This window comes from Idiotropiscis lumnitzeri, chromosome 1 (genome assembly GCF_059441095.1).
Source record: "Idiotropiscis lumnitzeri isolate Australia: NSW breed Sydney's pygmy pipehorse chromosome 1, RoL_Ilum_1.0, whole genome shotgun sequence".
In the NCBI taxonomy this organism is placed as follows: Eukaryota; Metazoa; Chordata; class Actinopteri; order Syngnathiformes; family Syngnathidae; genus Idiotropiscis; species Idiotropiscis lumnitzeri.
Genome location: NC_142391.1, coordinates 29,494,431 through 29,507,774, shown reverse-complemented (window position 1 = coordinate 29,507,774; position 13,344 = coordinate 29,494,431). Strand labels below are relative to the sequence as shown.

General features: G+C 40.2%; 1 protein-coding gene across 2 annotated transcripts in view; it reads left to right on the top strand.

Annotated features, from left to right (window-relative positions):
- The window catches only part of commd10 (COMM domain containing 10), a 46,080-nt gene extending 36,107 nt beyond the window's left edge, over window positions 1–9,973 (top strand). For both annotated transcript variants that reach the window (XM_088306302.1, XM_088306292.1), the window contains exons 6-7: window positions 9,592–9,651; window positions 9,740–9,973. In XM_088306302.1, the coding sequence (XP_088162428.1) occupies window positions 9,592–9,651; window positions 9,740–9,778 (99 nt within the window). In that variant the 3' untranslated portion in view covers window positions 9,779–9,973. The remainder of the gene's footprint in view (window positions 1–9,591; window positions 9,652–9,739) is intronic.
- The last annotated feature ends 3,371 nt before the right edge of the window (window positions 9,974–13,344 follow it).

Below are 13,344 nucleotides of genomic sequence, written 5' to 3'. Positions count from 1 at the left end.
TATATGTTTTGTGACACCAGCCCTGGGACTGAGTCTTAAGACTGTTGCTTATAATGAAGGTATAAGTGATCTTATTTATATACCTCTTTAGAATGCTTAAAAGCACAGGTGTCAAACTGAAGTCCCAGGGGCCAGATCTGGCCCGCGACCTCATTTTATGTTGCCGGCGAAGGGCAAATCATGTGCGTCAACTTCCTGTTTATAGCACATTTTCTTCACTTTTAACAACATTGAGATATGATATTTGCAATTTATTTGTTACCAATCCTCCCCTTTAAAAATAAATTGAAAAATTGTTGCACAAGCAATTACTTAACTAGCTTCTGATTTCAAAATTGGCTTTCCATCAATTTGTGCTTTGTATGTGATAACTCTAAGTGATCATACCTTTATATGGGTTCACAGTCATAATGGTCCTCTGAGGGTAACCATAGCCACAATGTGGCACTTCCACAACAATGAGTTTGACACCACTGCTTTCAAAATTATGTTTGTCCCAGGGACTTTTTTTTTTGTTGGGGCAAATCCAAACAATTTGGATGTTGATTACGATCCTTGACCAACGTTTAACCTCCACTACTGACTAATAGATTCATCTTCACAAAGCCGCTGATGTGGGATTTCTGTATAATACAGCTTCACATAATGCATTATAATACAATATAAACTAATGGTGATTTATTCGCCGTCTGTAATTCTTTATGCATATGCACATTATCAGCTGTCAAATGAACAAATTTAGGAGAAGCGACTGCATACATTTCATGAAATGATTCCAATTGTAATAATCATAATAGAACATTTGGTGGCTTTAATGAGCCTGATGAGTGCCCTCGGTAGCTGTTAATGAATAACTCCTCAAAATGTCACAAAAATGTCTTCAAAACATCCCAGAAGCCAAACATTTGTGAGTTAAATTGTTAGTTGACTAAATAGTGACTTTGTGTTTATCTATTGTGAGGCCCGAGAGGACAAAGGGTTAGCTATGTGGTCACTGCTCTCCATCAGAAGAAAAATCTCTGAATGTAGTTCAGGCACGCCTGGAGGTAGCCTGTGCATGTATATGTGTCTTTCTGCCATCCGTGTTCCGATTGGCCTACGGAGTGCAGACAATTCCTGTCTTTGTGTGTATGTGTGTGTCTTGCTGTCATGCTATGTACTGTACTGAATGCATTCCGGGGAACAAGGCGTGTGAAAATCCCACCCTTCCCTACCTAGTGACAGTCAGCTCTGTGTGTAAGATGGGGAGTGAAGACTCCATCCCGAAACAACCACACTCTTTGTTCGGAAATATTATTTCCTTACTGTTCTTTTATTTCATTAAGCGGGAAGCGTAATGAGCATAATGACAAAGGCTCCTATGATGACATCACTGACACGCGACATTACTTCTGCCATTTTGCAAGTACACACTGGATGTAGTTACTTTGCAGCCTTTAAATGTGACTGTGATGCAATAGGCACATTTTGACTCTATTATATGGTATGCGCAAATATAATAAGCTCAATAAGTGATGTGGCAACTTTCTTTGAAATGAAATTCGTGGTCCCAATACGCAATTTCTTTTTGTCAGTGTAGCTTCAGGTTACACACGCTTCTTTGGTCTTTTACTTATTTTATGAAAATGTTTGAAAATTGACTTTGGCACTTATGCTCTTACACTAACGATATGGGACCTTGCACAACCTACCACACCAAATTTGTTTAATTTCCCAAGAGGGATTACTAAAGTATCTATCCAACCATGTGAGTGAGCCTAGCCTATGAGACTGGCATGTTTCAAATCTATCTCATCCTCAAATTATTGCCCAAAAATGACCCAGCAACATTGAAATTGGAGTTTGAGGTGGAACCAGCTGTTCTATTCACCAGCTGATTGATCCTCTGCGATGAGTGTCCCAATGCATTGTATCTGTGGTTAATGTGTAAACCGATCCTTTGGATGTCAGTCATATGAGATGTCGGATGGATGCGGCAGTGTTAACCTCACGGGAAAGACGAGTCATGATTCCTTTGTTTCGAACCTCCACACAGGATGTGGTGGATTTTCATTTGCGAGGCGAATTGATCGCACGCCTGCGCATAAGCAAATGTCCGCCGACCATGGACACGCTCCAACTGGGCAGACGGCGCACGGGTTACCTCATCCCCGGGTGATAAAACCAATAGACAAATAAGAGGATGAGATTTGTTTAGATTTTGGTTGCTCTCTTGAGCATCAGAAATCTCTCTCTCTCTCAAAGGTTGCTGATTGATCTACTTTGATGTATAGTAAATGTCCACTAAAGATGCTTTATTTTCTTCACCCCAATATTATGCTCTCACAATATATCATCCAATAAGTGGAATCTGTGCTCATCTCCTACCCACCTGCTGTCTCAGTTTTGGGTTTTGTTGTTGTGTCCTGTCCTCTAGCCTCCTCCTGCATGTAGCCATTCTGTATGCCCTGATTTTCCACTAATTGGTTCACCGTATTCACGCGGGAATAGGCAGTGAGACAACTGGCGTCTACATCAGTGTCGTGCATAGCTGAGTCATGGATGGACAAGTCAATGATGGCTTGTTGAAACAACCTGTCTCTTCATGCATGAGGTCAAGCAAAGCTGTAGCGATGAGAGAATTCAATAAAACGACGGTGCATTCACTGCGATTCTGGCGAGAATAGCCAAGGTACAGCGAGCCAGAACCACCTTGAAGGAAAGGAAGACCTCCCATCGTGTTAGTGCAGCCTGCGGGCGGTTGCAGTATTGTAAAGTGGCATGTAGTGTGTGACAGGAGGGAGGTCACGGGCAGTCAGTCATTGCAGTTGCGTGCGTGTGTGTGTGTGTGTGTGGGAGTGGGAGTGAGCTTGAGTTGAATTGCGGGTATTATTTGAATCCTAACAACCAGGCAAGCACAAGTCGTTGGCTGGGAATCCAAGTCAAGGTGTGGTTATGTTAATTAACTCCCGTTTTGTAAGTGGGCTTTCACAACCTTCCGCAGAAAGCAAATGATAGGGTCCAGTCCTGCATGAATCTTAATTAGTTAAAAAAAAAAAAAAAATCAAGTGTAAGCAGTTGTTGGGTTTCCATGATGGTGCACAATATTGTGCTGATGTTTTTCCACAAAATAAGTTGTTTCGCCTTGGCGGTGAAACTAATCATTTGCCACCAGGGGATACATCACATGACATGAATTATGTTCATGCTCAAACGTGATTATTGTGTTTGTTAGTTTTATTTACATATTGTATCACAGCTGCCCATAAACGCATCACAGATAATTGCCGTATATGACGTATTTGGTAAGTGTTAATTCTATTCTACCGTGTTGATTGTTAAGGTTTTGGTGAGCCTCAGAGGATTTTCAGAGAACGAACTGGGCTGTGGAGCGCTTTTCATTTGAAAACGACTTGCTTAGTAATATGTAACTTGTCTGAATATAGGCAACAATTTTGATTAGTTGATGTCCACGAATGTTTTGCTTGAAGCACAAAAATAGCTTGTCTGCTTTCTAATTATTCACATTTGAAACCCTGAAATCAGAGACTTTGGATTTTAAAAAGTTTGTATTTTTTTATACTAATAAATAGATCAAAACGTTTTACTCGCAACGGGGATGTTTTATAGATATTTTTTTGGGTATGTGTGTTTAATTATTTCATTTTACTGTCATGATGTTCCGCATCAACAAATGTTTGGCAATTTGGTTGTTTAGTTCTTTGGACAATCCATGGAGTGGATCAGGTGAATGTAAGAGGTTAAAAAAATTGTCTTTAAAGTTGGCATTAGAGCTGCACCTAACAATTATTTTATTAATCTATAAATCTCTTGATTATTTTGTTGATTAATTGATGGATTAGATAAAAAAAAAAAATTGTGGTCCGTCCCTGGTCTACACCCATGCGGGCAAATTTCCTTTTTATTTGCTGCATATGACGTTACGCCGCTGCCTATGTTCTTGTATTTAAATGTGAGAGGTCATCACACAATTATGGTTGTGTTGTCGGTTCTCCGGAACGTATTTATCATGTCAGGTAGAGAAACCGTCTTCAATGACCCAGCTTGTCCCGTCTCTCATGCTACAAATCCAAGCAAACCTTTAAGTAATGTTTCGTCCTTTTTTTTTTCTCTTTCTATTGTTGCCAAAAGTCTCTCTGTCTCCCCTGGTGTACAGCGGCTTACACTCCTCTCTCCTAAGCTTCTACACTAGTTTGTTTCCTGTTGTGTTTGAATTTTTAGACGGGCATCAAAGCGGCTGTCACAAAGAAAATGAGAAATCTAAAAGGGTGAAGAATTTTCAGAGATGGATTGTTTAAAGCCAATCTTTTCCCAGATGTTTTCTCTAATGAGGATATTTGAAAGCTATGCTGGCCTTTGTACCTCGTCTCATCGACTAACATCACATGTCTATACGGTCATGCGAAGTTTGGCAAAATCTTCGCTTTATATTGGTTTTTCAAACTTGAATCCAGTTTATGTAAGTTTGCATCTGTGCTAGCTGCTACTGGTTTTAAATACTGAGGCTGATTGACATTCGCCTGTGTTTGGCTTTGACAGCTCTCATTTGTTATTGTCGACGGGCTTTCACAGAATGGCTGACGTTTTGAGGTTCAGTGTCTGTCACTTTGTGATGGCTCCAACACAACGCTGAGGATGAGGACACTGTTTTTTTGTGGCAGGGTCCTTTCAGCTCCAACCCTTACAGGCGGGTTTTCAGGCTGGCTCAGGCTCAGAAGGTCATGGGAAGACTAAACATACTGCCAAACAATCACAATATATAGAGCTGCAGGCAGCAGCTTGCTGAGGTTTCATATTGTGGACTGATATCATTATAGGGGAAAGCCAAATCAAAAATTTTCTTTACAATAATATGTTCGAAGTGCCCCGCTAGTCGAAACATAGTATCCGGATTAATATTGCCCTTGTGGATTATGAATTAATCAGCAAAATCCACCAGTTTTTATCCATCTCATGCGGCGGCCATTTTGCCACTTTTTGTCGACTGAAAAAGACATCACGGTGCCAAAGGACTCAGCTTGCGAACATCACATAACCAAACACATTGAAAAAGGGAAGCCGTGATTGGTTATTACCTGAGACCTTTTGCCAACGCAGTGGATTGTCATTTTTCGACTGACTATGTTAGTCACAGCCAGAAGAACCAAGAACCTTGTTGCTCATCATACAGACACATTTTTAGTTATAGCCTCAGTTCAGAATCTCAGTCCTGGTCTTCTTCTTTTTTTTTTTTTTTTTTTTTTAAATTAAAACAAATTAATAATGTAGACAGTGAAAAACAATAAGTCAGTAAGTCTCATGCTTAGGCAAAAGCCAAAGAAAAATAATTAGTTGGTCTTTGCTTATGTTTAGTGAGAGGCCATTTCAAAGAGAGGTACCAGCAAAGGTGGAGAGAGGTAAGGTGAAGCGAGACCATTTACATATTTGAAAACAAATCATCTTCAAAAGAACTCTGAAATCTACAGGGAGCGGTGAAAGGACGCCAGAGGAGGGGTTATGAGCTCCTTCTTCAGAGTATCAGTCAATAGGTGAGCAGCAGCATTTTGGACCAACTGGAGACATTTGATGGAGGATCGGCTGACTCCAAAGTAAAGTGCAATACAGTAATCCAGTTGAATCATCTTATAGAAATAGATCTTATTAAAATATCCAGGTGGGGTCGAGTGTCCAGTGAGTGTGTTATGGTCATGGACAGATAAATGTGTCCTGGTTTAGCGCTGTCATCAAAGGCTGTCTTAGGGTGCGGATTTGTTGACAGTAGATTGGATGAAAAGTTGCTCACCTTCCTCTTATTTCATTTCTTTCACTGTTAATGTGTCTCTTGCAGGCAAAAGTCAACACATCCAATATTTGGTCCTTCACATTTATCACGTAAAACGTTGAAAGCGCCCAACCACTTAAAAAAACTTACATTTTAAGAATACGTCTCAAAACGAATGAATGTGCAATGTGTTCAATGTGCTCGGTTTTACGTTTAATGTAGTGACCCGACAGCCTTGACTCCCTTCTGAGTTAATGCTGAAGTGCCAACACACCCACCAGAAACCTCATTATAAAAAATTGATTGTGTTTGTGCTGTGAACGACAACGGACTTTGTTGTTATATGTTGTTAGGGAATGATGAAATTGTCAAAATGTCTTCTTTCTTTTTGAAAGTTTGTTTTTCCTTCGGTTAGTTTATGCTCTCTAATGTGTTGGGATTCCCTCAGCATGTAACCTACATACAAATGATATTCCCTGACTTTGCGGCTCGTTTGGAACACCGGATGCAAGTGAATTAATCATCATCCTGTCTTCTTTCTGCTTCTTTTTTTGTTTCTTCATCCTTCCAATTGTCAGGGATCAGTTGGTCCCCACGCAACTTTAACTTAAGCAAAGGATGATATGAATGTTGCTGCATTTTCTTTCACTACAAATTGGTGATTGTTTTGAAATTGAATTTGCTTAATTTGCCGCACATTTTCAAGTAGTAAATCTGAAATGTTGATCAGCGTTAAGACTACATGTGTGGGTAAGAATAATTGCAGTGGAATCTCTATAATCGGTCACAATCGTTTTTTGGGACGCTGATCGACCTCAGATTTGCTTGGATCTAAATTATTTTTCCCCATTAGAAATAATGGAAATGTAAGCGAACTCGGCTCATTTTCCCAAGCTAATGGTTGAACCAAGTTCGCAATTAGTCACAATTTTGGTATTAGCAACACGAATGCCTTGCTGAAAGCAACATTTTCTGATTCTGTGCAGCCGACTTATCTGTGGTGCCTCAAGCATGTGAAAATATTTCTCAAAAAACGAATCTTACAAAACATGCTAGTTTAATTTCTTCTCTGATTGTTTTTTTTTTTTTTTATAGTTTTGTCGTGTCTAACAACCATGTAGTTGTGTGCAGTGAATTAGAGTTGAACTTTCTGTCTGCAAGGCAGTGAAGATGATAATGTGATTGGATGAGTGCGTCTGAGCTTGTGCGGATAGCCAGTTGGCATCTTAAAAAAATAAATATAAATATCATCAATTGGTTGGCCCAGCTATCATCACCTTGGTATTAACGACACAAATAAAAATGGAAGTTGTTCAACCCCTCCACACAGGGAGGCTGGCACCAATATTCAAAACAGAACCTCAATTACGTGAAGCCGACATGCTGAGCTCCCCTCCACTGTGCTGCCCTCGTTACATTCTTTAAGACTTGAAATTTCAGAATTGCACCACCGCCCGCCAGTTTGACTTAAATCGTTCTACTGTGCAATCGTATAGTAAGGGTCTTCCAAAAAAAAAAAAAGAAAATGGTTGCAAATCAGGGTAGTGCCATGTGATGTATGCGGGTTTATAACTGGTAGTCAAGCGCTGCGATGATGAGCATGATGCGTCCTATTCCCATTAGTGTTAGCCTAGATCTGTCAGCGCCTTGTTGCGTTCCTCCTTGGCAAAATCCCAGCCCTTGAGGAACAACAGGACGGGCCAAACACACACACGCTCTATCTGCCAAAGACAACCCCCGTTTGTACGCACAACCCGCCAGTGCCTGCCTAGTCTAGCCAGACTGTCATCCTCAAACTCCTCACGTTTAAGTGTGTCAGATATTTTTCAGATCTTATTTGTCTCATTATGTGCAAATAATATTTTGTGATGAGCCACGTGTCACCTTTTTCACACCATTCACCCAAATAGGTGGCTCTCGCTTCATCATGTAAGAAAAAAAATTAAATAATCAATAGCAGCACTCGCACTGCCTCGCCGATGTCATTTTTCTGAGTTGAGTCACACACAACGGCACAACAAATTAATAAGTAGCGTTACAGCGGCTGTCCTTGCGGCGCTCCCTCTGCAATCGCTTAATTCAACCATGTCCTACATTCTCCCTCTGCTGTGCAGCCAAGAGTGGTTTGGAGGTGGGGGGGGCTTTTGATAAAGAGATAACATTTTTCCCCCATGCACACTCCTTTATGAACTTTTGACATTGCCTCTAATTAATATCTCTGCCATTTATTCATTGTGACATGCCATTTCCCGGCACCCAACCACCCACCTAACCGGTTAGATTCAAGCCTGGGAGTCATGTTTGGTCTCCAAGCTTGCAAACTACAAGCACTGACAACTGACGTGAAAGCTTTATGTGACTTTAAAGCGGAAGTCGACCCCCCAATTTTTTTTTAACAAGAATATCTTCACTCGTTGAAATAGAATATTGCGTTTGTGTAATATGTTAAGCAGTTAAGTAGTCAAAATATTTTTGGACACCTCAAGCGGCGGCCATTTTGTCGCATGCTGTCAAATGAAAATGACAACATAGTTGCTCAGGTTACGCCTAATCACGGCTCAGCTTCACAAAAGACGGGTGAGCCGTGATTAGTCGTTACCTGAGCCCTGAGCGACTGTGATGTCATTTTCAATCAACAGAAAGTGACAAAATGGCCGTCCCTTGTTATGGCTAAAATCTGTTGGATTTTGCTGCTTAACTCATATTCCACAAACATAATATTAATCAGAATGTTGTGTTGAGACTAGTGATGGATTGACTTCTCCTTTTCAGCAATTTTCCTTTTTCTTTCCAGTCTTGGTATTTTGCCACCATTTTGTTGCTTTTATCGACAGTACTTAGGATGACACAGGGTGCACTTTGGCTTCAATATACTATTCGCATCTTTCAAAGCTCCTTTGACAAGAACCAGCAAGCGCGTGTCACATTTATGACGTTCCAGATGGCGGACCTTTTGTTCAGCCTTCAATTCTGATGGTGTGATGATGACACCTCATTGATGGTCGCCCTTAGTTACCTCCATTAAGGAAGGCTCTGTTTGTGTGTGTGACCGTCTGCAGGAAAACAGGTGCTGCTTTGGGCAAGGAATGTGCATTTTGGAAATAAGCAAAAATGATTTTTAACCCTCGCGTACTGCTTATTTGCCACAGTCACAAATAAAATAATATGTTAGCAAATTATCAATTACAGATATTTTCAAAATGTATTGATACACTGTCAGTCATAAATAAATGCATGCTTAATCATTAATCAATGTTTCAGAAAAAAAGGAAAAAATTCCCCCCACTTATTTACAGCTAAAACATCGGTCAAATATTGTGATGTTCTGTTTTATTTAGGAAATGAAAAAATAACAGCCATGTTGATTTTGATATTTCACTGTTTCTAGATTCCCGCCCAGTCATAAGTGGCTATGCACATTATCTCAGTTGTTTATTTGTACTTTACCTTTTCTTTTTTTTAAATCCTGGTTTCAACTTATATTCATCACAAAATCCTTGTTTGAACAGGGGTGTGTAGACTTTAAGTATTAAAAACACAATGGCACAACTTTTTCACAAGCCCTACTGCTGTATGTGCCTCTGATATTTTTATACCGCGAAACGATGCGCAAAAGCAATGGCTTTGGCTGTGCTGTCCGTGTATTTTTAATCACGCTGATAGATGACGAGTTGGAGGCAAAGCACATGTTGACCAGAGTGCAGTAGTAATAAATGAAGGGGTTTTTTGGAAAGCGGCAGAAGACCGCCGAAGATCGTCCAAACGTATGACTTATTTCTTATTATATCTTTTTGTTGAGTGTCCTCTCTGTGTCCTTCCTCTCTCCCAAGGTTCCGGAAAATGTCTTTGTTGAGTTTAACCACCAGGAGCTGCTTGAGTTCTACAACAAGGTCAGTGTATATCTGCGTGTGTGTGTGTGAGTATCTGAGAGAAAGACGCGTGTCAGCGCCCCCTTACTCAACCTCGTCTTTCTTACAGCTCGAAATTGTACAAGGCCAACTGGATTCCCTGACTTGATCGTTGTAAACCGCAGCCGCAAACACACACGCACACGCACACTGTAGTGACAATTTAAAGGAGATGTGTAAAAAAAAAAAAGAAGAAAGTCCTTGAATACAACCCATTTTCTTCTTTATTCAAGAAAGGTATGATAAATGTGATAATTCTTGAGCAACTTCAGATGTTTTTTTAATAAAACTATTCTTAAACGTGTTTCCTTCTGCTCATTTTTGTGTTTGACTGTAAATGGGCTGTCACTTGTCTTCAAAGGAAAAAAAGGCATTCAAATATTAAAAAGAAATCAATGTCATAGTACAATTTGAAAGGCAAAGAAAGTCATTTCACAACAAAATCAGATGTATAGATGACACTATTATTTTCGGAACGTTAGTTTAAAACCAATTGGAAGTTCCAGGAGGTTGCGCTCATGTGTGTATGACAGTGTGTGTGTGTTTCTTTTTTGATTTTTTGCAAACAATTTACCTCCAACACCATCAGCCATATTTCCAATTTCCAAAAACTCAGTACAGTTTTACATTTTCTGACCTTCATCTCCTGCCGACAGCGGAGTGTCTGAACTCACATTAATATCAATTAGACATTCCAAATAAAGTGGCGCCTGAATGACGAGGCTTTCAAAAATACTGTTGTTGGGATGATTTTTTTGCTTTTGCATGTTTCAGATACGAGCACTCAACTAATCTCAACAAGTATCAGTTTCTTCCCAAAAGAGTCTTCAAGCTCTTTAATGCCTTAACGAGTAGAAGTTTACTGTCAAACTAAACATAAAACAGAGAATTACACATTGTGATTTTAAAACAGCCACATACCTTTGCCTCGTTAAAGTCTTGACGTCTTTCACATTTTGTAGACTTGTTTAACAATAGTATCCATGTTGCAAAGGCTACACGCATGAATTCTTTATCCCCTGCAAAAAAAAAATGACCAAAATGACTGTTTCCACTACTGCGTGTCGTGTATGTAGTTTTTTTTTTTTTTTTATTAACATAAAGTGCAATATTATAGAGTGCTCGTACTGTTGGGCGGGGGCAGCTGGGACAGTACTGCATTTCATTTCATGGGGCAAAGATAATTTAAGATCTGCGTTTTAAATAATTAAGGAACAAACTAAACTGTAGTCCGTATTTGCATGTCCTCATTCACATATATCATGAATGTATTTCCCCCCCCCCACCAAATTGCCACTTTGTGCCTCCAAACACCTGCAGTAGCTAGTGGGAGCATCGCAGCTCCACAGCGTGGAGAACAGATGGACGAGCAGAGACAACAGTGAGCCTCACTCACAGAATCAGATGGAGATGAAGCGGTGAGAGAATGTTGGGTGAGCTCTTCTTGTCCGAGCTGCGATGATCAAAACGCAAACTAAAGTACTCGCATTCTGTTCTCGACTGAGCAGCTAATTGGGGATATTGTATGCCTAGTGTTTGATATACAATAGAAAGCACAAAAGGGTCTTTCGACAGACAATAGCCTGATCAGTCACTTGATGATTATGCTCATCCCTAGGTTGGATTAGTCTTGTTATAATGGCCGTGTTTTTTCAACGTATTTGTCCATGTAGAACTGGAATGTTTGTAATCCACCATGCCTGAAGTATCTTTTTGTGTTCCTGGCTAAATGGATAGAAAATAAGAAAGCAGTACTCGTGCGGCCTCCATTTTGACAGAGCTTACTGTGAGAAAATTGGATGCCTCCTCCAATTTTGAAGTCCTCCGTTCCTTCAGAGTGTCGAGCTTGTTGAGTTTGAGTGCTGCTTGAACGCGGTCATGGGCGCACATTTGCATTTCAAAGTAAGCCCAAGTCCACAAGGTGAACACGCTTGCGCGATTAGAATGTCTGTATGAAAGCTGAGTTTTTTTTTTTTTGTGGGGTTGTGGATTCGGGGAAATGGTTTGAATTTGTGGTTGAAATGGCGCTGGAATAACTGCTGCTGTGTTAGTGCACGTGACCTACGTGTGCCATGTACTTACTGAGCATCACTTTGCCATTGAGACTTGGGATGTTCAATTGTTTGGGAGACTGCAATATTGTAATTTGTCATCCACAAATTGAAGCCATGATGCCTCTTTTGATACAAGCTACCACATTAGGTGTTTTTACACAATTTAATGAGATTTCGCTGGGCCTGTATCATACATGTCAATGGAGTTGAACCAATTCTAGGTCACATTAACGGTGAAAAGCTATACAGGGTTTATTTTTTATGTACTATAACGCGGCAAGCCTCAATTCCTATCACCAGCAAATAACCGCAAATGACAGTTCCAAAACTGTTTAATGCCATTCATTTTACAAGTAAATGCCAAGTCTGCATGTACATGCATGTAATGAAGACTCTCTATAACTTCCACTATCATCCCAGGCTAAAATGAGCTCCTCCCCAATATGCAAAGCCTGTCAGTCGAGTTGTAACATTTCCACGTACTTGCTGAACAGAAAAAACAACATAGATGGATTTGTGACTTGTAAACCACAAATATGCAGGGGGTTACTCGATATAATTTGAAAGGTTTCTCCCTGTTTAAACAAACTATCTTGTTGGAAAATGTAAAACCACACACATTGCGTGACTGCATTTTAATGGCGTTACTTGTATTACTCATTTTATTGCTTTTATTACTCACATGGTCACATATCATTCTTAAAGCAACATTTGTTTCCAGCAGCCACTTTGCTTATCCCTTTTTGTTTTCTAACAAAAATGACTCGTCAGCTTTTATTCTTTGTGGTTTTTCGTCTTAAACGGAGCCCTTTGACACATAACTTTGAATCATGGTGCTTGTGGTGACGGGTTTTGCTGCAAAAAAAAAAAAAAAAAAAGTTTAAATTAGAGTCTTCCCTGTGTGTTTCTGACATTTACTCACGTCAATGGAATTGCATATGATGCAACGGAAACCAAGTGAGCCACCTGGTTTGCTTTCCGCCTCTTTTTAGCTTTTCCCCCAAACGTCCCTATCTGCTCGTCCCAGCCCTGAGTGCCGCTTGACCCCGTCGCTTACAGATGAGGACGCTTTCCCTCAGCCCCCATAAAGCTGCTTGCCTGCCTTCTCCAGCTCCAGGATCACAGCCTCCCTCTGGGTGGGCGTTATTATAACTCCTCTTTGCTCTCTCCAGTGAGTTTACTTTCCATCTGTCCTAAAATATAAATGGCCCCCTCTCTCTCTTGGTTTGCTGGATCCACCACATACAGTGCTTAACATACATGAGTATAACCCAACAGAGTTGTTAGCGAACCTTGGCTTCCGTTTTGGAGTCAATATTTAATGTCGAAATGATTTGAATTATTCAAACACAAGTGAGTCTAATAATCATTGGAAATTCGCAGACAAATGGATTAAACGCATACGTTTCACTGTAGTCATTTATGTGGTGCTCATTTAGTCACATATGATGGCATACAATGGCATGTGACTAAATGAGCGTGTACACGCACGCAGACGCTTACACATGCACAGTGCAGTTAAGTAAAGATTTGATTTTAATCCGTCCTGACATTATGCTTCCGATTGCGGATCGGCTGCAGTAATAAAGTAAAGTGGCACAAGCAGAGTAGCCTTTAAAAA